Source organism: Salminus brasiliensis, chromosome 22, assembly GCF_030463535.1.
Source record: "Salminus brasiliensis chromosome 22, fSalBra1.hap2, whole genome shotgun sequence".
Lineage (NCBI taxonomy): Eukaryota > Metazoa > Chordata > Actinopteri > Characiformes > Bryconidae > Salminus > Salminus brasiliensis.
Genome location: NC_132899.1, coordinates 8,649,213 through 8,671,027, shown reverse-complemented (window position 1 = coordinate 8,671,027; position 21,815 = coordinate 8,649,213). Strand labels below are relative to the sequence as shown.

Here is a 21,815-nt window from a genome sequence, read left to right as displayed (position 1 = left end):
CCAAGCGTTGGGCTGTGGAGCAATGAAACCGCCGAAAGTACAGTTCTCCAATACCATTGGGATGAGTTGGAGTGGTTCCTTGTTATCCAGAAAAACATTGAATGCCATCAGGTTCTCACAGCAATGTTCAAACGTCTTGTGTAAAGTCCTCTAAGAAGAGTAGAGTCCACTAACCTCTGGACATATACTGTATATAATATATGCTAAAATGACCCCCCACACAGCGTTTTCAGTAAAGTCAACACTATATAGACGAAAGTATTTGGACACCTGCGTTATTGTTTCGTCTGAAATCGAGAGTATTTAAAGAGAGAGCAGCTGATCAGTGTTTATTAAGCACCAACAATATCCTTGATATGCTTAGAAGGGCATATTGTCCATCACAATAACAAAATTTATCACAATACGATAAAATATCGTCATATTGCCCAGCTCTAGGTTCAAGTTTATCTGCTCCAAAGAATCCTACCCTCTATACAAGCTGTGTGTCAGCAATGGGTGCAACCTAAAGTAGCTGAATGCATTAATTAGACCGGGTGTCCTCAAACATCAGATACGCACACACGCGCGCACACACACACACACACGTCTGGAACACACACACACAGTAACATCTAAGGCCTGCCGTTGAATGCATTCATTAGACCGGGTGTCCGCAAACATTTAGACTTGTGTACTTCCTACATCCATGGCATCACATTTAAAATTGGTAAGAAAAACAATAATAGTATTTTTACTTTTCAAGTAAATTTATTTATTTATTTTAAGTAAAACAGTAATAATAAAAAGGTATTTTAAAATATTTAGCAGCTAGTAAACAATTTGAGGGCACTGCAACACACTACTCAGAGCCATTTAGTATGCAGTGTATTTGGGGTGCAGTGATGGTTTTTAGTCTTTGCATTTTAGTTGTATACTCTTACTTTCTTCTTATATATTATTTGCAGTACACTTTGATAAATGGAAACCGAGATCTTGGGGTCCCTTCGCAGTTTGTTTTAGAAAACTGTAATTTGCATAGTGCGGACCGCAGTAATGTCTGCATGTCTGTCTGCATTTCTTTCATCTCTGTCTTGGTTGGCTGTGGTTATTTGGCATTGTTTTTTAATGCCACATTTTCCATAATTTGGTGCTCGGACCACATTACTGTATCGTGCTGTAGGACGCGCAGAAGAGGAAATGCTTTAGACCGTGCGGCTTTCTGTTGGGTTTATGGGGTTGTGGTGTTTCCTGCAGGGACTGCGGACGGCCTTGTTTTCCTTCCAGACTTACGAAGTCAACAAAACACAGCATTCTCCTCTTCAGAACGTTGATTTAAACAATAGCGGCCCACATACTGAGAACTTTTACTATTTGTTAATTGCAGGATTTCATGGCATGTATGCCTGGCCTGTTATTAGCAAACTGCTGGAGTTTTGTGTGACCTTTGACATCAGTTTCTGAACCGGTAAAGGCGGATAATTGCACTTTCTGGTGTGAGGATCTGTGTGTTTTGATGTTTTCTTCTGCTCAAGTATATTAACGAAAGGAAGAAGGGATTCTACTCTTCATTTCCCTTTTAGTCATTAACATTTATTTGCTAATTTGTCTGACGTTTGAGGTTTATTTTTGATGCTTGTCATTTTATTTAGACCAAACATGGGGAGCTCTGGTCCTGGAGGCCTGGATTCCTGCAGAGTGGTGTGGTTTTCCCTGCTCAAGCACACCTGATTCCACTCACTCGTTAATTGCCAGATTTGGTAGATGTGTGTTAGAGCCGGGAAATCAGTAAACTGTTCTGGACTCAGGCCCTCAGTTTCCCACCACTGTTTTAGACCGGAGCGTGCATCAAAAATAGATGATTACAGCCTGACACACTGATAGATGCTTGATGTTCTACTGCAGTTCTGTACACCAAATATATCCCTTTTAATTCTGAATGCTGTTCTCATCACTTTCAGTATTGATAAAGAATCTAATAATGATGGCCCGAATCAGCCCAAAACTTGCATAATTGCAGAAATTTCTTTCAGTGTATGAAGTGAATGCGCTGATGCTGATGTCCTTAAGTACTTGCTGTGTTTCAGAGAGCGCAGTCAGACGAGTTGGAGAAGATTAACAAGCACATCAAATCAGCCAAGGAGAAGGATGGAGCCAAACCGCTGGACAAACCTGAACAGTGAGACTCTTCTTTTTCTAGAGAGAGATTTTTACTCTTATTCTGTTATGCTCTCTCTCCCTGTCTCTCTCTCTCGTTCTCCGGTTAAGTAAATGTTGGACACAATATAAATGTGTGTAAACTGGCTAATGTTCACTTGTGACTTGGCTTGTGGAGTTTCAGAACACCACAGGATTAAAAAATCCTTTACGCTGTTGAGGTCTTTCTCATTATGTGACCTACTAATAGGGTTGGGCTGTATTCACTTTCTTTATACCTCCAGATATGTCTCCAAATATGACGACGCGGTATCACGATATGCGGTATTACCGGGGTGGAGAGTAGTGCAAGTTGCCCAAGTAGTGCAGATCGATTTTCAATGTTAAACCATCAGTCTGACAACTGTTAAACTGCTCAGAATCAAGAGAGAGAAGCTGGTTAGCATTAGCTTGGATAGCAGGATGACAATCTGCACACCAGAGAAGTCTGGCTGACCGAAACCCCAATTATACCTGAGCGCAGAGGGACGCTTACTCTCCCTTCACACAATAGGCTTTATATATATATATATATATATATATATATATATATATATATATATATATATATATATATATATATATATATATATATATATATATATATATATATATATCTCATCCTCAACCACTGAACTCCCACAGCACCTCTAACCTGTGACTCTCTTAAATGTTGGGGTAATTACCTTGCTCATGTGCTCAATAAATAAAGAACGGAAATTTAAAACATCAGACAAGTTGTAATTTCGGAATACTGACAATGTTTTGAAATACTGCGGTATATGATTTTAGTTCTACCTCCCAGCACTACCTGCTTACTAATCTTTGTGTGTATACATTTTTCCTCTTTTCCTCTCTTCTCTCCAGGTTCCTCTTTCAGCTGTCTCAAATCCCCAATTTCTCAGGAAGAGTGTTTTGTATTCTGTTTCAGTCCACGTTTTCAGAATGTAGTTCTTCCGTCCACCGCAAACTGGAGATCCTGCAGAGGGTCTGTAAGGTGAGCTCTTACTATACACTGGCTGTGTGTGTGCTTCATGAACGTCTGGTTGGGGGGAGGATTACACTTGGTTCCTAATGTTTATCATTGATTAGATAAATGGGCGGATGTATAGATGGTGGAGGTTTAACAGTAAGTGGTGTATTATAAATGTAATCCTGCAGGAGTTTGCAGGTTTACAGCAGCAGGTGATAGAACTTGAGATAGTAAGTCATTAAAGGTGCTTTTCACATTTGCACTAAAGCAGATGGAGAAGAATGAAGTAATCGTGTGTGTGTGTGTGTGTGTGTGTGTGTGTGTGTGTGTGTGTGTGTGTGTGTGTGTGTGTGTGTGTGTGTGTGTGTGTGTGTGTGTGTGTAGGTTTTGCAGAGTGGATCTGGAGTGACTCGAGTTCTAGGTCTGGTTCTGGCTTTCGGGAACTTCATGAACGGAGGGAACCGAACCAGGGGACAGGCAGACGGCTTTGCGCTGGACATCCTGCCCAAACTTAAAGATGTCAAGAGCAGTGTAAGTATTTCCCAGGCTTTTTCAATATCTACAGACAGATTCTGTCTCTCTGTCTCTCTCTCTCTCTCTCTCTCTCTCTCTCTCTCTCTCTACCATTAAATATTCACACAGTGTAAAGTGTGCTGCTGTTTTAAATGAATGTTAAAAGTAAGTTACATGGGTTTGGTATGACTGATAATATAGAAAAAATATTCCTTTAGTTTAAAAATGTTGCTGTAAGAGCCCATCACTTCATCAGTTTAAAGTCTCTCTTTTGTGTTCAGGACAACACCAGAAGTCTTCTGTCCTACGTCGTTGCATACTACCTGCGGCACTTTGATGAGGTACTTGGACGTTGCTTTGGAATCAAGAATGCTTTTATTTATTTATTTATTTGTTGATATATATTTATATTGTATGTATTTATTTATTTAATCTAAACTATTGTGTACGTTTGTGGCCCGTATTGTTTGCACCAACCGCTTCAACCCATCTTTCTTAACAGGCAGTGTCTGTCTGTCCGGCACACATGCTTTCTGGCTGCTGCTTCATGTGGCATTATTTTAGGAATGGGTTTGGAAATGGTTTTGCTCATTTGCATTTAATAGCCAGGATCAGAATGAGTTTCCGAGCTCCAGAGAAAACAGACAGGGGGTGTTGGGGGTTTCCTTTAATCCTCCTTAGTCTGCGTGTGTGTGTTTGTGTGTGCTGTTGATGATGAATGGTCTGTGTAATATGAAGGAATGGGGTGTGAGTGTGTGTATGTGTGAGAGAGAGATGTTTTGAGCTGGTGGTCAGTTGTGGTCTTGTTCGTTTCTATGCAGCATTGACTTCTCTCCCACAAGACTGTTAATATTATCGCAGCACCGCCAGTGTGTTTGTGTGTGCTTAAGCTTTTTCACAACTATTCACATTTCATATAGATTATATATGGAAGCTGTGCTATATATCATGGTTGGGACTCCATAACCGTATTTTTTTTTTTAGGAGCAATAGAGGAGATTATGCCACTTTTTTTCTGATGCCAGTACCTATATGGAAACGTTGAATGTTATCCAATATGGAACTTGGTTTCATGCTTTCAGAGTTTAGAGTTTTTCTTTTTATAACATTTACTCTGCTGTGAAATTAGCTGTTCCTTTAAAGCAGGATTATGCAAGCATTGGTACTTTTTTTTTTTTTTTTTGGCTCCAGATCTCCCACTACAGTTGGTGGAGTGTAACTTACCTTTTTACTGCCATAAATACAAATTGCACTAGATACTCCCTCTTTTGGACAACTGTACACATGGATTTCAGGACAAGCTAAGAGATCCAGAAGCGGTATCTGAAGTGAAATCAGCATTTGGAGCTGAGGTGGTAGAGTAATATTACAGGATTTTGCACAAATGACACAGGTTATGCAGTGTTACGTAGTCCTGGTGAGAGGCCATGTGCAGCTCCACCAAAACAGTGTTTTGACCTAGTGACATTGACAGACATTGTTCTACCTATTACAGTCAGTGAAGCAACAGCATGATTTTGAAGCTGCTAAATGCTGCTAAATTCAAATGCTAAATAATGTTGCTTTAAGATTACCTTCTGAAATAGGCCGTCATGTCCCCTTTAAAGACCTGTATCGTGAATTTTCCCTAGTGATTTGTCACCCTTAGCTCTGCTTATAATATTTTATGGGTTTATGAACCAAAAACAAACAGAAAACCTCTTCATCCCTTAGAAATAAACAAGTTGTTTTTGTTACTGGGTCTTTCATAATGAAATGACCTTGTAAGCCAGTTTCCATACAGGAACTTAACCAATTAAACAGTGGTTAAATAGCACATCATATTTTTTACATTTTGAAAAAACAAGGAGAGTTTAGTTTTGCGTAAAGTTGTCCCTTTAAGATTCTTTAGAGTGACTTATTTTGGTGAGGACTTACACACCCAAACAAAACACTGTTTTCATGTTGTTTTAGGACGCAGGCCGGGAGACATGCGTGTATCCTCTGCCGGAGCCGCAAGATCTGTTCCAGGCGTCTCAGATGAAGTTTGAGGATTTCACTAAAGATCTGCTGAAGCTGCGGAAGGATCTGAGAGGTAAAGCAGCCTCCTGATGACCGATGGATGGGTCACACTCTGACATTTATGGGTGATAACCCCTCTTTCTGTCTAGCCTGCTCACTCACTCTCGCTTTCTTGTTTTTTCTGCTGTTGTTCCAGTCTTTCCCCTCCCCACTTTCTCTCTCCCTCCTTTCTTCCTCTCCTGTTATTGTCATCTCTTGTTTGTAGCAGTGAGCATTTAGCTCGGTTGCTGCTTAAAACACATGAAGACTGTAGAAACTGAAGAAAATGTCACACTTTATGTATAGCTTTACAGAAGAGAAAATAAAGTTACTGTGGAAGTCAATGTAAAAATGATTTTATTCCAGGTCATTTTGAAGCATTTCTATTGGCTGTTCATTGTGGCATTTTGGCACGATATAAAGAACAAGTGGCAGATTTAAAAACAGCAAAAAGTGGGAAACCGCATCAGTACAAGGTTTTGCAGCAATATGTAAATGCACAAGAACTTGGTGGCAGGAGAGAATATCAGAAATTTATTTTAGTCTTTTAGATTAAAATTGTTTTTTATCACATTTGTATGAATAGGTACTAAGCTTAGAAAATATGACATGAGCTGAAACGGTGAAACTGCAAAACTTACTTTGTAAACTATTTATTTGGATACATCAGATATGTATATATATATATATATATATGGCATCTTTCACCCACTGTTTTCGATCTGAAGGTTACAGGTGTACAGGGCTAGGATAGAGACTTCACCTGAGGTGATCTCTAAGTGTTTGTTTGTTTTTACCAAAAGACTGGCTGCCTTTCTCTGCGTGAATTTACCTTACATTGCCTAGGTTGTTTTTAACTGTAAAACCTCTCAAACTTAACATTAGCTAGTTTAATCTATCCTGCTCTCTTCTCTGTCCTCTCTCCCTGCAGAATTCTACAGCTGTAGCAGAAACATTGACGTAAAGTACTTAAGAACCTAGTAAAATAATACCGAATACTGCTCTAAGGGGAACATAATGCTTAAACTCTGTAGACAAAGTGCATCTTGATCAGTATCCCTGTCAGTCATCAGATAATACACCATGACTCACTGCAAAAACCATGACACCATAACAAGCCTTGTAAACACAAGTGTCTGGGTTTCACTGCTGTATGACATTACAACCAGTAACAGTCCCATTCCTGATCTCTTCTGTTCTGCACTGATCTTTCAGACGAGTCTAAAGCCGTGTCCGTGTGTGTCTCATCTTAACAGCTTTCAGTGTTGCCCATTCAGCCTGATCTCTCCTGGTTGTATTTAGGCTTCTTGTACACTCTGATCCAAACCATCTGTCTGTAAGCTTTTACTTCTGAGTGTTCAGCACTTCTCCTCACCCAATCACTTCCTCTGAGCTGCAGTGGGATAGTACGGCTCATTATGGTTGAGGATGATCCGGCCTCATTGAAACAGACCTCTCAGCAGGAGTGAGGAAATCACAATTTTGAATTTTACAGTACAGTTTAGTATTATATATTATGTACACATGTCTAAATGTTTGTGGACACCCTTTCTAATAAATGCATTCAGCTATTACTAATACCAAGTATTGCCAATAGAATAGGACTTTCTAGAGCAGATAAACATGCCCCTATTGGCCCCATGCCTAATGCCAGGCATTGGCTAGAGGGGTATAAAGGCCCTCCTGCATTGAGCTGTGGAAGTGTGTTCTCCGGAACGATGGTTCTCTGCCCAATGCTTTAGGATGAGTTGGGGATGAGGTGGGGTGGTGATAATCAAACATGCACTAATAACCTGACTGCAGGACTGCTCTAAAATCCAGTAGGAAGTCTTCTACTCTCTGAAGTAGAGACAGTTACTCCAACAAAAGCATCAACTTTCTTTTTTTTTTTTTTTTTTTACTTAATACCCTTGATTTCACAAGAAACTGTGAGCATGAGCGCATCTCCCAATACATTTGTCCATAATGGGTATTATTTATATATAATATAATAATTGATCTGAAATTTGTTTAAACAGAGAAATTGTTAGATGCTGATTCCTAACCGTTCTCATTAGTCTCTATTAGTATTAAAGAAGATACTTTTGCCAATTATTTTGTGTCTTTAGCATCAAATCGAGGAAATATGCCAGAAATGCAGACTTGAAGCTGGTAATACAAACAATATACATTGACCGCACGCACACATACTATGTGATTAGATGTAGTTAGCTGTGTTTCTTCTGGTATGCATAGAGTGTTTGCCCTCCTTTGCTGCATACTGGGAGGATTTGATTACTTTCAGCCATGAGAACATTTGTGAGGTCAGGTACTTTTGTATGATCAGTTCTGAATCACAAACACCACTCAGACTCATCCTAAAAGTATTGGGTGGAGCTCCATCACTGAAGACCTAGTTCCACAGCTCCACAGCTCAAAGCTGCAGGGCTTTATATACCCTTCTAGACAACTTGACATTTTTGCCATGTTATTGTCCTTGTTTTGATGCAAGTACTGTTAAATAGAGCAGCAGAGCTGAAACAGAGCTGATAATTGAGGCAGCTGAAGTGGTTCCCACGGTCAGGCAGTTGTTAAGCTGTTTATATGTGACTGTAATGCTGTTCCTGTCAGTTGCTATGGTGTTGGTAGGTGGTTGCTTAAGGTTTTACTAAATGGTCCATATGGTATCCTAAGGGTTGGCCAATGTGCAACCATAATAACAACCCTGGACATCTGAATGTTAAGCTATGTTTGTGTTTAATGTGCACACGTAGCCTGAGGTGTTGTCAGTCTCTCGTGGTTGTAATGGTATTCCAGTCGGCTGCTGTGGTGGTGCTTAGTGGTTGCTTTTGGTTTTGCTTAATGGTTTCAGTACTACCCCAGGTGGTTGAAATTATATTACTAGTTGGTTGCTAGGGTGCCCTAGTTGGTTTCTTAGTGTTTTTTTTGTTTTTTGCTAATGTATTGCAAAAAGTGTTCTAAGTGGTTCATATGGTATCCTATATGGTATCCATATAATACCTTGACAATTATTGGTTAAGCTATGTTTGCGACCGAGATGTTATCAGTCTCTCTGTCTGTCTGTCTCTCAGTTTCTGTCTCTCCCCCTCTCTCTTTCTCTTTTCTCTTCCCCCATCTATCTCTCTTACTCGCTCTCCCTCACTTTCATTCTCTGTGTTTGATGGAATTGTCTAAAATGTACAGACTGCTCTGACAGACCTGCAGGTCATGAGACTTTGAAACACACACACACACACGCAGTGTGCACATGTCAGATGTGGCTCCTCTGCTAATAGTTTAGGCGTTTGCTGGTTGTGGCTCAGGCGCTGCATGGGTCTGTGCAGCCGTTTGATCTCGCGTGGCTCCAATCAGAGAAGCCTGCTCCTCCATACCTCTGTTATGACTCCTCCACAGACACACACAAATGCGCGCACACACACATTCAGACTGGGATTGGCATATAAGCAAAAGTAAAAAGTGGTTAAATAAGATTGAATATGAGGAAGAGAGGAAAACAAAAAATGGCTTGTAGAGGGAGTGAGGGATGGTAAGGAGAGGAGTTAGGACGTTAAGATGCTGACCTAAAGGAAAAACGGTGTAAAAGCATTAAGGAGAGGCAAAGAGAGAATTAGAGTCGACTGAAGAAGAGACGAGAAGATGGAGGCATTGGAATAGAAGAAGGAGCAGAGAGAACGGGCATGATGGGGAGAGAGGGGATGAGACAGGAGAGGAAAATAGACGATCAGGAGAAAAGACGTTAACCCTCTGACATTTCTGTTACAGCTGAACAGTGTGTTGTTTCTATGTTGGGAATCCACTTTTTACAATACTGATATCACAGGAGGGTATGTCATTCAATGGAGCCCACTGACCAGGGGGTGGGTGGGTGGTTGTGGTGAGCATCCTGATCTCAGATGTTCCAGAGGGGTTTCTCTGGTTGTTTGGCTGAATCAAGGCATCGCTCCAGTCTGACTTTCTTCATGTTGTGCAGCATCTTGCACAGTGCTTTATAACACTCTTGCCCACACCTGGCATTAGGCATGGGGCCAATGGGTTCATGTTTATCTGCTCCTGAGGGTCCTATTCAATTGGCAGTGCATCTCTACAGGAACTAGACAAGCTGTGTGTCTTTTTGTACATTTGTGTCAGTAATGGGTGAAACTTTAAAGTATATGAATGCATTCATTAGAAGTGTATACAGCTATATGACTCCTCATTTAAAATGAGCAGCATCGGCTCTTAGATCAGAGCTGTTTTTTTTTTTCTCATGGATGTAAAAAAAAGTGAACCTCCCCCGTAAAGCCCCTGGGAAAATCTTTTGATATATAGAATGTTTTGTATAATGCTAAACTCTGGGATTAAGTGAAGCGTTCACCAAAGTTTAAAATGAAAACACAAAGCAGAAATGTGATAAAATCACCAAAATACTCTCATCAGAACGGCCTGGGTCCGAGTGGGCGACTGCCAGCAGATCTCCCCTGCTACCTTCCATCCGTCCCGGCACCCAGCCACTAAATTCTGCGGTGATGCGGAGTGGCAACGGGTGCCGGACATGAGGGACAATGGGGCATGCGGAGCATCTAGTCCCCCAGTCGTGGTTCGAGCTTTAGCTCTCTAGCTTGCTCAGAATCTGAGAGGGCGGGGCCATGTAAGTCTTGTGATTCGTCAGGTATTTGCTGGTAAACCTGATCCACTTCTAGCATCGCTCTTTCCATATTGCTGCGTTTCATACTGCTCTCCTCTCAGACATTTATTAGCCTTTGGGAAGATTCTCATAAGACATACTTTGTGCATTTACACTGGGGCCCCTGAGGAGCCAGATTAAGGAGCCTTGATTAGAAAGAAAACTCCGATTTAGGTTTAAGTGTTTTTCTGTCTTTGTTGTCACAAGAACTGGGGTGTTATTCCAGTAATACACTTGAGGTCATGCTGAACTGTGCGAGATTAGTGCTAGTGCCAGTATCTTACGGTATAGCGCACTCTCTGTCTCACATTATAGTGTAACTTTAGGCTACCAAACGCTTCTTTAGTTTATTGGACAGTGTCTAAATGTTTATCATACAGTTCTGCAGAACTTTAATTGATCATATCTTTATTAAGTAATTACAGGCAGTTTGTACACTATTGTTGAAAAACAAATGACTTGCATAAATCCTTAAATGCATGTAGTTACATATCTAAACCCCATAATTCCAAAATCTGAATTTTCCTATTTAAGAATAAATTTAAGTCATGTAATTAATTAGGGCATTTTGTATTGGTAAATATTGTTTCTGTATAGTCAAATGGTGAACAAAACGAATAAAATCAGTTGAGGTTTTGATATGAGTCATTTTAAGCTTGGGTCTTTTCACAGGGGGTAAAGCCTACAAAGTTAATGTTTATTTAATGAAACAATTGACTTGGCGGGAAAAAAATACTCATTCCTAACTCGACTTGCTTGAGTTATAACTCCAATTAAGTGCTTGAGGCCTGAATCGCTGGCTAAATTGCCCACACTTCCATACGTAAACACCCGTGTAAACGCTAGGTCCGTGTTCCCTGGCCATGTTTAAGTCTTTGAATGTGGGTTTTAAGCATGAGGTTATTTCCCAGGGTCAGTGGTTTATGAGGCTGGAAGTTGTTAACACATTTGAAATGGTTAGCAGGCCTGCTCCTCTTCCTTTTCTACCTCAACATTTTTGCCCCCACAAATTCCTAATTTTTTTTTTTCCTCGTCTTCCCTCCTTGACCCCCCCTCTTTATCAATCAGTCGGGTCCGTCTCAGCCTGGCTACACAGCGGAGGTCTCTCTGGTCAAATGGCTCCCGGTCATGGCCAGTCAGAGGCCAGGCTATTTCGGGAGATGCTTGGTAATTGGACGTGCAAATTTAGCTGCTGTTGTGTGGGTTGACAAACTTCAGGAAATAGACTAATAGTGATGGGTTGTGAAGGTATTCAAAGCCATAAATTCAAATGACTTCTCAGTTTTAATGGTTTACAATTTAAGCATATGAATTAGCAAAAAGATGACCATATCCTGCACGGTCAGAAACAAAACAGATTACCGTGGAGGGTTCCTGAATGGTTCCTGCAGTGGATGTCCGGTTCTGGGAAAAGGTTAAATTAGTGTAAGACGTTTATGTTTTATTATATGAAGTTTCTTTACATTTTTAAAAATGATTTTATATGTTTATTTAAAAAATGGTATTGTCTCAATTTTTGCATAATTAAGTTGTTGAGCTGTGAAGTTATTCAGAGTGGTTTGGTGTGAAATGCTTCAGTCAAGACTTGTTCAGTGGTGATTAATGGAGCTTCTTCCTCTAAAAAGCTCAAAATCCTGAGCTTTTTTGTCCAAATGTTTGTGGACACCCCTTTTACTGAATTCATTCAGCTACTTTAAGTTGCACCCATTACTCACACAGATGTGCAAATGCACACACCCAGGTTGTCTAGTCCCTGTAGAAAAGTACTCTCTGGAGTAAATAAACATGAACCTATTGGCACCATGCTGCCTAATGCCAGGTGTGGACTAGATGGGTATAAAGACCCCCAGCATTGAGCTGTGGAGCAGAGGAACTGTGTTCTCTGGAATGATGGATGGTGCTCCATCCAGTACTTTTGGGATGAGTCGGAGAGTTGGGAATGAGGTAGGATGGTGGCCATTCAACATCCTGACCCCACGAACACTTTTGTAGCAGAATGCAATCAAATCACAAAAATCTGAGCAGGTCTTCCTTTTTAGCCTTAAAAGGTATTAAGACCCCTGGTCCCATCGCCACCACTGTAAGGAATTTAGATTTAGAGTTTCTCTAAAATGAACCATTTCACTACAAACTACTGTGTCTAACATCTCAGCTAATTAATTATGTGGAAATTAAATAAAAATGTAGTTTAAAGGTAGAAAATAGAGTTTTGTGAACCAAACTTCTCTTTTGGTTAAACCCTGGATTATAAGAATGACTTCAGCCTTTATGTATAGGAATATACAGTATTTTATAGGAATATTAATGTTTCAATATTAACTTTACAGTGTGGTTTCCATTCTAGAGAAACAGAATTGTCAGAGTGTTAGTGAAAGGAACCAGACGTTTGAAGCGTTTAATATATCTAATAAGTCCCTCGCAAAATTATTACATGAAAATATCGTAAATTAGCTGTCTAAAGTCAGAGACACTGTTTTATGGGTAATTGAGAATGCTGTGGCCTAAAATATACTTTGAAATCCATTCAGTGCTGTAGAGACACATTAGACAAATTGTTAGTCCCCCAAAGAAAATGTATTTTTTTTTCCCCCTTATTTACCACCTTTTCACCTTTAACATTATAGCATTAAGGCTAACTTCATTGGTTGTTTTGGAAATGGATACATTTGCAATAAATGGATTTTTTGCCTTTGCTAAAAATATGCACTGGACAAAAGTATTGGGACACCTGCAAATTTATTTTTAAGTTTTTTGCGCTTTTGTTGGAGTAACACTGTCTACTGCCCTGTGCAGGCTTTCTGATTTTGTAGCATTTCATTGTAGATTTTTTGTTTGTTTGTTTTTTTGTTTTTTAAACGGATGAGATGCATTTAATTCTTGTAAGAAAATGTGTGTCTTTCTCCGCTTCATCATAATCAGTTGACTTTAAGCAGTTTTTAGTTCCGTCATTAGTCCTGTGTGGTTAGGTCAGCGGAATAAAAGAATAGATTAATGACTTAACCGCTTTTGGGTTTTACCTCTCCACCTCTAAGCAGAGTAAATCATTATTCAGTCTTAAATGCTGTGGGATCTTTGCCAGGGAGAGGTTATGGGTGAGCTAATTGAGTGAGGTTGAGTTTTTGCTCTTCTGATCATAATTGGTGTAATTGTGCCATGTTTTGCTTGGTGATCAAAGACGCTCTTGCAGGGAAGTCAAGCTCTGATTTCCTTTCACCTCTGCCATCTTTCCGTTTTAACTTCCTGAAGGATTTGTGTCATTTAATTGTTGCCGTTTCATTGACTGTCCAGTAATTACGGCATTAAGGAATTTGACGATCCAAGGGGTTTATAGTCTGTATAACTGTGTGTGTTCATTTTGTTCTCAAATAAATTGGTAACAAATGTTCCTCTTATTTGCCTGTGGCATAAACAGTTGTTTTATTGGCCTTTTTTGTTTCTGTCCTCTGGAGGAAATGTTTTATTTATATATATATATATATATATATATATATATATATATATACTCTAAGAATTTTCTAGATATTTTAAACAAAGTTGGACAGCATGTTTCCATATGGCTTTCATATCAACAACCTGCTCATTTTTATTGTATCTAAAATGACCGGTCCTGTGTGGGAGTGATTACTCATCAACTGTGCAGTTTCTTTCCACACCAGCCTGGTTTGTTCATAATTACTGTAGTGTTTCATCAAAGCATCTGCCTCCCACCATCCACCCCCACCGACTTTGACCTGAAGGTTATAAATGTCTTTTAAGTTTATCACTGTACCCTATACCTGCTGAACAGTTAAAGTTTAAGAAAAAAAGAAAGATTTATCATATAATATTTGTCTTTTTTTTCCCTCAAGTTTTGTCCTAAATGTATATATTTATATACTTGTGTGTTTAAAAAAAACAGTGAATTTTATAAGTGAACCAGTAAGCTGGGTCAATTTATTACTTTCACTAGCGTCTCAGTAGTTCAGCTCCTCTGTGACCGTACGCTCTTGCATACAGCTTGTATATTCTTGTAAAGGTTCTTTAGGGGAAGTTGAGCTTCTATGACTCTTCTATGAGTGCTGTTCAGTGTAGTCTTGCCAAAAGTGCTTAAAGCATCGGTTCAAGTTGTGTTTTAACAAGAGAAGCTGCAATCATGAATTCTCATTAAATTAACGCTAATAGTACTGGGTATTAGTGGCCTGCACTACTACAGTTGGCTTGAGAGGTCTGATTAAGAAGATTCACAGTGTTTAAAACAAACAAAAAAAATAGTGGCAATTCATATGTTAACATTGACCTGCTTAAATATTTAAAATGTTTTGCTGAACAGCTTCATTTAATAAGCATAATTGGACTGTAATTCCACTATATTCTTTGAGTCTAATGTGAATTGTGTCTCCTGTGTCTCGCTGCCAGCATGCACTGCGGAGGTGGAGAATGTGTGTCACGTCTCCTCTGAAGAGCACCTGCAGCCCTTTAAGGACAAAATGGAGGAGTTTGTGAGTCAAGGTAAGCCTGATACTGACACCCCTTTACAAACAAACACGCATTATGAGCTGAAAAATTGTAATACTATGTATATTATAATGGTAAAAGAGTAATTATAATAATCTGACATTGATGCATTTAAAACATAAAAAGGTACAATAAACAATGATCTTTGGCAAAGGAAGGTCTTACAAAGGCAGTATGAAAAACAGAATGAGAAGTAAAGCACTAAATGAGTTAGAAAAAATTATTAATACGTTTTATTTGAAAACCGACGACTCAAATCAGCTCAGATCATTTATACCACTTGGAAGGACTGCATTACACGGACAGAATACTAGTATTGCAGTGACATTGTTGCATGCTGCAATCGTAATTTACCTCATTAAATATGTAATTTAATACTGTGTAGGTGTAGACTACAGCTATCATAGCAGTACTCCTAAAATACTACAGTTCCTATAACTATACAATTACAGCAGCTTACAGCTTTAAGGTTTCTGGGTGGAAATGATTGTATTTACCATAATGACGTGTATCGTGTATTCTGTGTGATTACATGTTACATACAGTGACCCCCATGATTGTTTGGTACAAATACACGTACCTTTACACCCTTAATGTAATGGAGAATCAACTGTGATGCAGTTAGAAGAATCATTTTGAAAAATAGTGCAGGCACTATGTGCAGTTTATTGGATTACATGAACATCAAGCCTGGGTTGCAATAGCTACAGGCACTGGAACATCTGGAACAGTGATTGGTAGACACTCTCCAAACACAGTACAAGAAAAACTGTGGCATAATTATGAAATATAGTAAACTGGGACCAAATGATTCATCACTTATTATATAAAAGACCTTTTGCTATGTATTTTCCTAGATTTCTGTGATTTGATTGCATTGAATAAAAGTTTTTTTCTGTTCAGTAGTCCGTATGCTCAGGCTAATCACATACAAATGAACCCATAAATGCATTCTATAAAAAAGTAATGGCACTCTAATGATGCACCTCTTTCCCTTTTCCCTCTCTCTTTTTTTGCAACTGGTATGCCAGTGTGATTCTCACATATGTATGGAGAAATAATTCAGAGGACATACAGTACATATACCTGTCCATTTTACTGCCAATATCGATAATTACTAGGAAATCTGCCATTTTGTTGAGATCTCATTTGTGTTTCAGTGGCTGATACTGTATCACGCAGCTCTACTAGACAGCTCTGGCATTTAAAAGAAATGATGCAGTTTAGGAGGAATGAAGTTGACCAGGCTCACAGTGGCGTAGTGTGAAGTTGTCAGAGATCGTGTTCCCAGTGATTGACTCTCAATTGAATGAGGACATTCCTCAAATTCTTTGCCTCGCTGGTCGGAAAGAATCGGTTCGTCTGTCTCTCCCTCTTTTAAGTGTCCTGAGCGAGTGAGAGTCATTAGTGTATAAATCAAAATGACGGAGGCATCCTGCTCCGTGGCAATTGGTGAGGTAGGGTGGTCTGGCTGTGATTAGCTAACAGAGGATGCAGCACCACTTAGCAGAGTCCAGCTAATGTGTCATGACCCCGGGAGCTCCACTGAGCATGAGATTTTCCTAACCTTACGTCACTTTAATCTGTCTCTCTCTGACCCCCTCACCACCCAGGGTCTGAGAGCCAGGCTTAGGGTCATCTGACCCCACCACTACCAGAGATGGGACTCATTTTGACCACTGGAAAATCCATGTTTTTACACGAATAGTATGCAAATATGGAGAAATGTAGGCAATGTATTTTGTCCTGGAAAACATCCAAAGTTTTGTTTAGATGTTTGTTTGGAAGTACCTTATGGTATAAGTATTACACACAAGTAGAATGTTAGTGTGTTGAATATCTTATAAAGCAATCTGACTGAGCTCCCTGATCATCTTGTATAAAAAAGCAATATTGGCCTAATCTAACCACCTGTCTGATGCCTGTTGTTGTTTTTAAACAGTTATCTGCTGAAATTAATGTGACTTCAGTATCTCATTTCTTCTGAGCCCATGTTACGTGGCTATGAGTGGATTGCTGCTTTAGTAGGTTTCGGAAGGCATACGTAAACCCAATGGGCACATTTACGACTAGGCAATTAATTGAAAATGAATCAAATCAGAAATTCTAATCGTGATATTGATTTGAGATCAACCAGCACTAGACAGTATTTGCTGGTTATTATTGTGGCCCTAAAATATAATACATCCATCATGTCCTGCCTTAGTCTGGACCAAGGTCACATGTTACACAGATGAAACCTTACCGTTTAGGCTGGATGCCCAGGATTAAGTCTAGTCATGTTTTTTTAATTGAAAATGTGTTTTCCAAGTGTGATTAGTGTAGTACTTCCCTCATTCCTGTATTCAGTTTCTCAGTTTAGTCTACTGTCTAGAACTAAATGATTTATTTTTTTACTGTACACAGTAGGGCTGCAAAGAACTACTACTTTGATAGTGGAATAATCTGTCAGTTTTTGAAACAAATACTTATTATATTGGTATTATATCACAAACACTTACTCATGTAATACTCAGTTACCAAATAGCTCTTATGTAGCTATCAGTTTTTAGGTTTAGCATGAGGCTGTCTTATGCAGTTGCTAACTAACAGTGAAGACAAGGTGAGTATGTTGTTCAAAGAATTCACTGTTTTAACTTTCCTACTAATATATCCTGCTATGTACCCTCTAATGTCTTTTTCTTGTTAAAACTTTAAATCAGTGATGTACAGAGTATCTGCAGTAAGAGAAATCATTAGTTGTCCCTTAATTGGAAACACATAAAAGAAGAAAAATGGAGACAAATGCGTACATATTCATACATCCTTTGGATGTGTTGCCATTTTACCTTATGGCTCTTGTGGCACCGTTCCTGGTTGGTGTGAGAAGCATGTTTAACGTCACCAAACTAATCTATTACTGTTAAATTAGTTGCTGATTAATTTGTTCGTCGGTTTTAGTCAGTTAGTCATTGCACAGGTGCTTGATTGTTTGGGAGATACCATACAAGAACCACTTCCGGTGGATCCATGGTATAGCTCAGAGAACCATTACAGTAACCGTTACTAGTTGCTTCCTTGCCATTAAAATGGAAGATGTTTCTAATCTTCTGCATTGCACTGTAAAAATTAACACATTGTTTATTGGTCTGTCCCAGTTACTTACACACACACTTACTCATCGGACACACCCTCTTTCATTCTCCCCTCCAGACGATATTAGGGGGAGTGCAGGGTTCATGGTCTGAACTCTTAACCACTACCGGCCTCAATTTGTCAAAGAGCACCTGGGTCAGTGACCCTCAGTGACCCCTGCGCTTCTTAGGAAACTTTTCTCACACACACACACACACACACGCTCGGTCATACTGGTCTGCATGGTCTTCCCAAGCCTTGAGCACCAGCACTGGAAGTGGGCATGATGACTTTAGTATCAAGTGTGTCCCATTCTATTGACTGATGCTTTTTTTAGATTCTAAGGTGTAATGGTTGGACATCTGTTGGACGTAGTGTATTTTAACAGTAGAATTTTGTGATGATCAAAGGTTTAGATGTCTTTCTGTCTGGCAGAAATTGTAAAAATGTGGAATTTTGGAAAATGAGTGATCATGGGGAAACGCCATTGGTTCATTTAGGAATATTCGGTAAAGCGTGAGAATGTTAGTACTCATAATGAAGGAAATCACATTGTCCTAATGAAAAGTACATGCTCTTTAATGTTTAGGCTGACAGGGACGTGCCAATAAACTCCCTGGTAAAGATGACATTAAAGAAGTATATAAAAATGTTATAAATATCTAAAGACATCCAAATATTTAAAAATGCTAATCTGTACTGTTCAGTGGAAAACTGTGGGTTCTGTTAAACCTACCTAACCACTGTACCCGGTAGACCCAGGATGATTTCAGACACCAGGGGGGAAAAACTCAAAACCCACAAGCAACTTCTACTCAAACCCATGCTTCTCTGAAACAAAGTGTTTTGGTTATTTCTGCGCAATAATATTTGACCAAAATTGGGCTGCATGGTTGTGTTGCCATAAAAAAGCAGTTGCTGCACCGACGCCACAAAACAGCCTGCATAAAATCTCTAAACAGCACATGGAGGAGCCTCAAAACCAAAGTCATCTGGAGTGATGAGGCCAAAATTTGAGTTTGTGACTGTAAAGTTGCTGTTTGGAAGGATGTCAGCAAGGCCAGTGAAGAGAAACACACTATCCCAACTGTGAGGCTTGGTTGTAGATTGCTGCTGTTGTAGGTGTGGCCCAGGCTGTTTATGATGAATACAGCACCTTGCAGAAAATATAGAAGACAGGTTTGTGTTAATCAGCCTGGAAACTTCGACTTACCTATATGACTAATCCAAAACCGTAGCCATCCATAAGGCACAGTTGATCCCTCAGAGGCTGCAACAGAAGAATGTGACTGTTCTGGAGTGAACATCTCCTAACCTCAACATCATGGATCCACTTTTGGAAAGACCTTAAACATGCAGTTCATGCTTGACAACCGAAGGATTTGGATCTAGAGGCTTCTTGTCGAGATGAAGTGGTCGGCATTACCACATGAGAATGTAAAGGGCCTCATGTACAACTCGAACAATCCCAAAAATTATGTGCAAGCCATCACTGATTCAGAAAGGGAGCAGTGCAAATTATTAAACCTTTAAGCAGATTGAATATTGATTGTTGTTTGATCCAGTGGTTTAGTGTGACGTTTGGACAGCTTACACCACTTATTTTACCCAGCTTACTCTTTCCTCATACAAACATTTCAGAAAGCACCAGGCTACATTTCTGTGTCCGTGTGAAGCAGATTTGTTTTTGTATTTATTTATTTTTTGGTCCAATTCAGGGTTTAGGATGTTCGCTTCCTCCTTCTCAGCATTCCAAAGCATGCTTTTCCAGCAACATGGTGCGTTTAGGTCCGTGGTGGGCAGTTGTGGTCCTGATTCGGTCACAGTTATTGGCTTTTCTGTATCAACCACACCTGATTCAACTCACCTGATTATTGTGAAGTTTCTGTTGCCCACCTCTGGTTTAGATGTTGGCTTTTCGAGCTTTATTGCAGAAGTGTTATCAAAAATGGCATACAACCGTTAGCAGCATGTAGCAGGAATTGTCTGTCTGTCTGCTGTCCTAATGTAAAGACGGCAGTAGAAGTGGTATGGCAAGACAAACTAGTGTGAAGCTGTGTGATGTGTAATAATACATTTCCACTTAAGAGTGTATGATCAGTGTCATCAGTACTGTAGAATACTGAACAACTGCTTGGTTTGTAAAGGTTATAGAATACACCAAATATAGAAAGCAAACCACCATGGTATGTTTACTGCACACACTGTAAATAACAGTTAACAGTACTTGAGTGGGTGATTGACTCTTTTAAAGCCATGTGATTTGGCCCTAAAATAAAACAAGCATTTCTTTTTCTTTTTTTTATGAGCTCAAAATATTTCATTAGCTCTGATTGGCTGGTTTAACAGAGGTTGCAATTAATTGGCGTAATTCCTGCCAGCATGGCTCTGGATGCTGGATAGTGCTGCACTCTGTGCATTTAGCTCGGCTAGTGGAATGGCCTCATCTGGAATGCTGTTAGGGTTAGTTTCTAGCTTACCACAGAATACCCCTTCCTCTGCTACTGACCTTAGGCCAAGGCTGCAGTTCGACCTGATATTGTATGTTATCCAATAACTAGAAAAGTCTAATGGGGATATCCAGTATTACTGATGCACCTCATGGGTTATAATGGCTCATAAAAGTAAATGCAAAAGGCACACCAGCTGCCATCTTGGACTATGCTAAGAATTCTGGTGTATGTAAATTTGAGTGGCATGAATATTAAGGAGTCAAGACTGTTAGGTTTTACAGCCCTCTTTTGCTTGGATTTGATTTGATGCTTTTGATTGCGGACACAGCAGCGCTTGAGGTTCGCAGTGTGTCAGTTTCATGTACTGAACTCTCATTATTTAAATATGCTGAGGTAAATTGTGGCAGCCTGAGGCCGTTTGAATTCCTGTAGCTTTCTGAAGAGCCGCAGACGTCTTTTGCGTGAAATGACGAAACGCACAGCCAAACATCCTGCTTCATTCACTTTCCTCTCAGTTTTTTAATCTATAAGTATTTGTTTTCCTGCTTTGACTGATGGAATAACTCCTGTCGAAGGCAAATAAAGAGAGCGAGAGTGTGAGTGATGCTTCACAGAGACGTACGATTATACACTCCATCATTTTTTTTTTCTCCGTTTTTAATATTCAAACGGGCTGTAAACTCTTGCACATGTTTTCTTGTTCTCCGTCTGGGCGACAGCGGGGTTTGGCAGTGCTGTTTGAAGTTCTGGGCCGTGAGGCTCCAGCCCTGGAAAAAAGAAGGAAAAAAAAAAAAAAAACACCAGACGCACTTGACAGTTAATTCCATATAGCGGCCGTTGTTGTTATTTGTAGTGTATTGGGTGAAACTCGGACTTGGGACTCTGCACTGTCAACGGTTGTTATTACTTGAGCATGAAGCGGGTCATGGTGGAGAAGTGAAAGCAGACGGCTCTGTTATGTCTGTGCACGCCTTTTATTTTTCCCTCCTCGTTTTTTTTTTTTACTCCTTTCACTTTTTCATGCATTCTTGTGTGCGGAGGAATTCTTTGACATCAGAAAAGTGCTTTTTTGTGTGTCTGTAGTGAGGAAGTCTGGTTTTCATACTTGCTGACCAGTAATGCAATACTTCCAGTGGGAATTTTCTTTATATCTTTATTTTATTCTAATCTTCAAATATGAACTATGTAACTGTTTATATATTGGAGCAAAAGCTTGTATCTCTGGAATGGATGAATCACAGGAGAAGGTAACCATATATATATATAATATATAAAGGTTACCTTCTCCTGTGATTCATCCATTTTAGAGATACAAGCTTTTGCTCCAATATATAAACAGTTACATAGTTCATATTTGTTCAAACGGCCACTATAATGTAACATGAGTTTG

General features: G+C 39.5%; 1 protein-coding gene across 2 annotated transcripts in view; it reads left to right on the top strand.

Moving 5' to 3' along the window:
* fmn2b (formin 2b) overlaps positions 1–21,815 on the top strand; it is a 103,054-nt gene that overhangs the window by 59,393 nt on the left and 21,846 nt on the right. For both annotated transcript variants that reach the window (XM_072667407.1, XM_072667406.1), the window contains 6 exons: positions 2,067–2,158; positions 3,043–3,172; positions 3,533–3,679; positions 3,943–4,002; positions 5,615–5,735; positions 14,760–14,852. In XM_072667407.1, the coding sequence (XP_072523508.1) occupies positions 2,067–2,158; positions 3,043–3,172; positions 3,533–3,679; positions 3,943–4,002; positions 5,615–5,735; positions 14,760–14,852 (643 nt within the window). The remainder of the gene's footprint in view (positions 1–2,066; positions 2,159–3,042; positions 3,173–3,532; positions 3,680–3,942; positions 4,003–5,614; positions 5,736–14,759; positions 14,853–21,815) is intronic.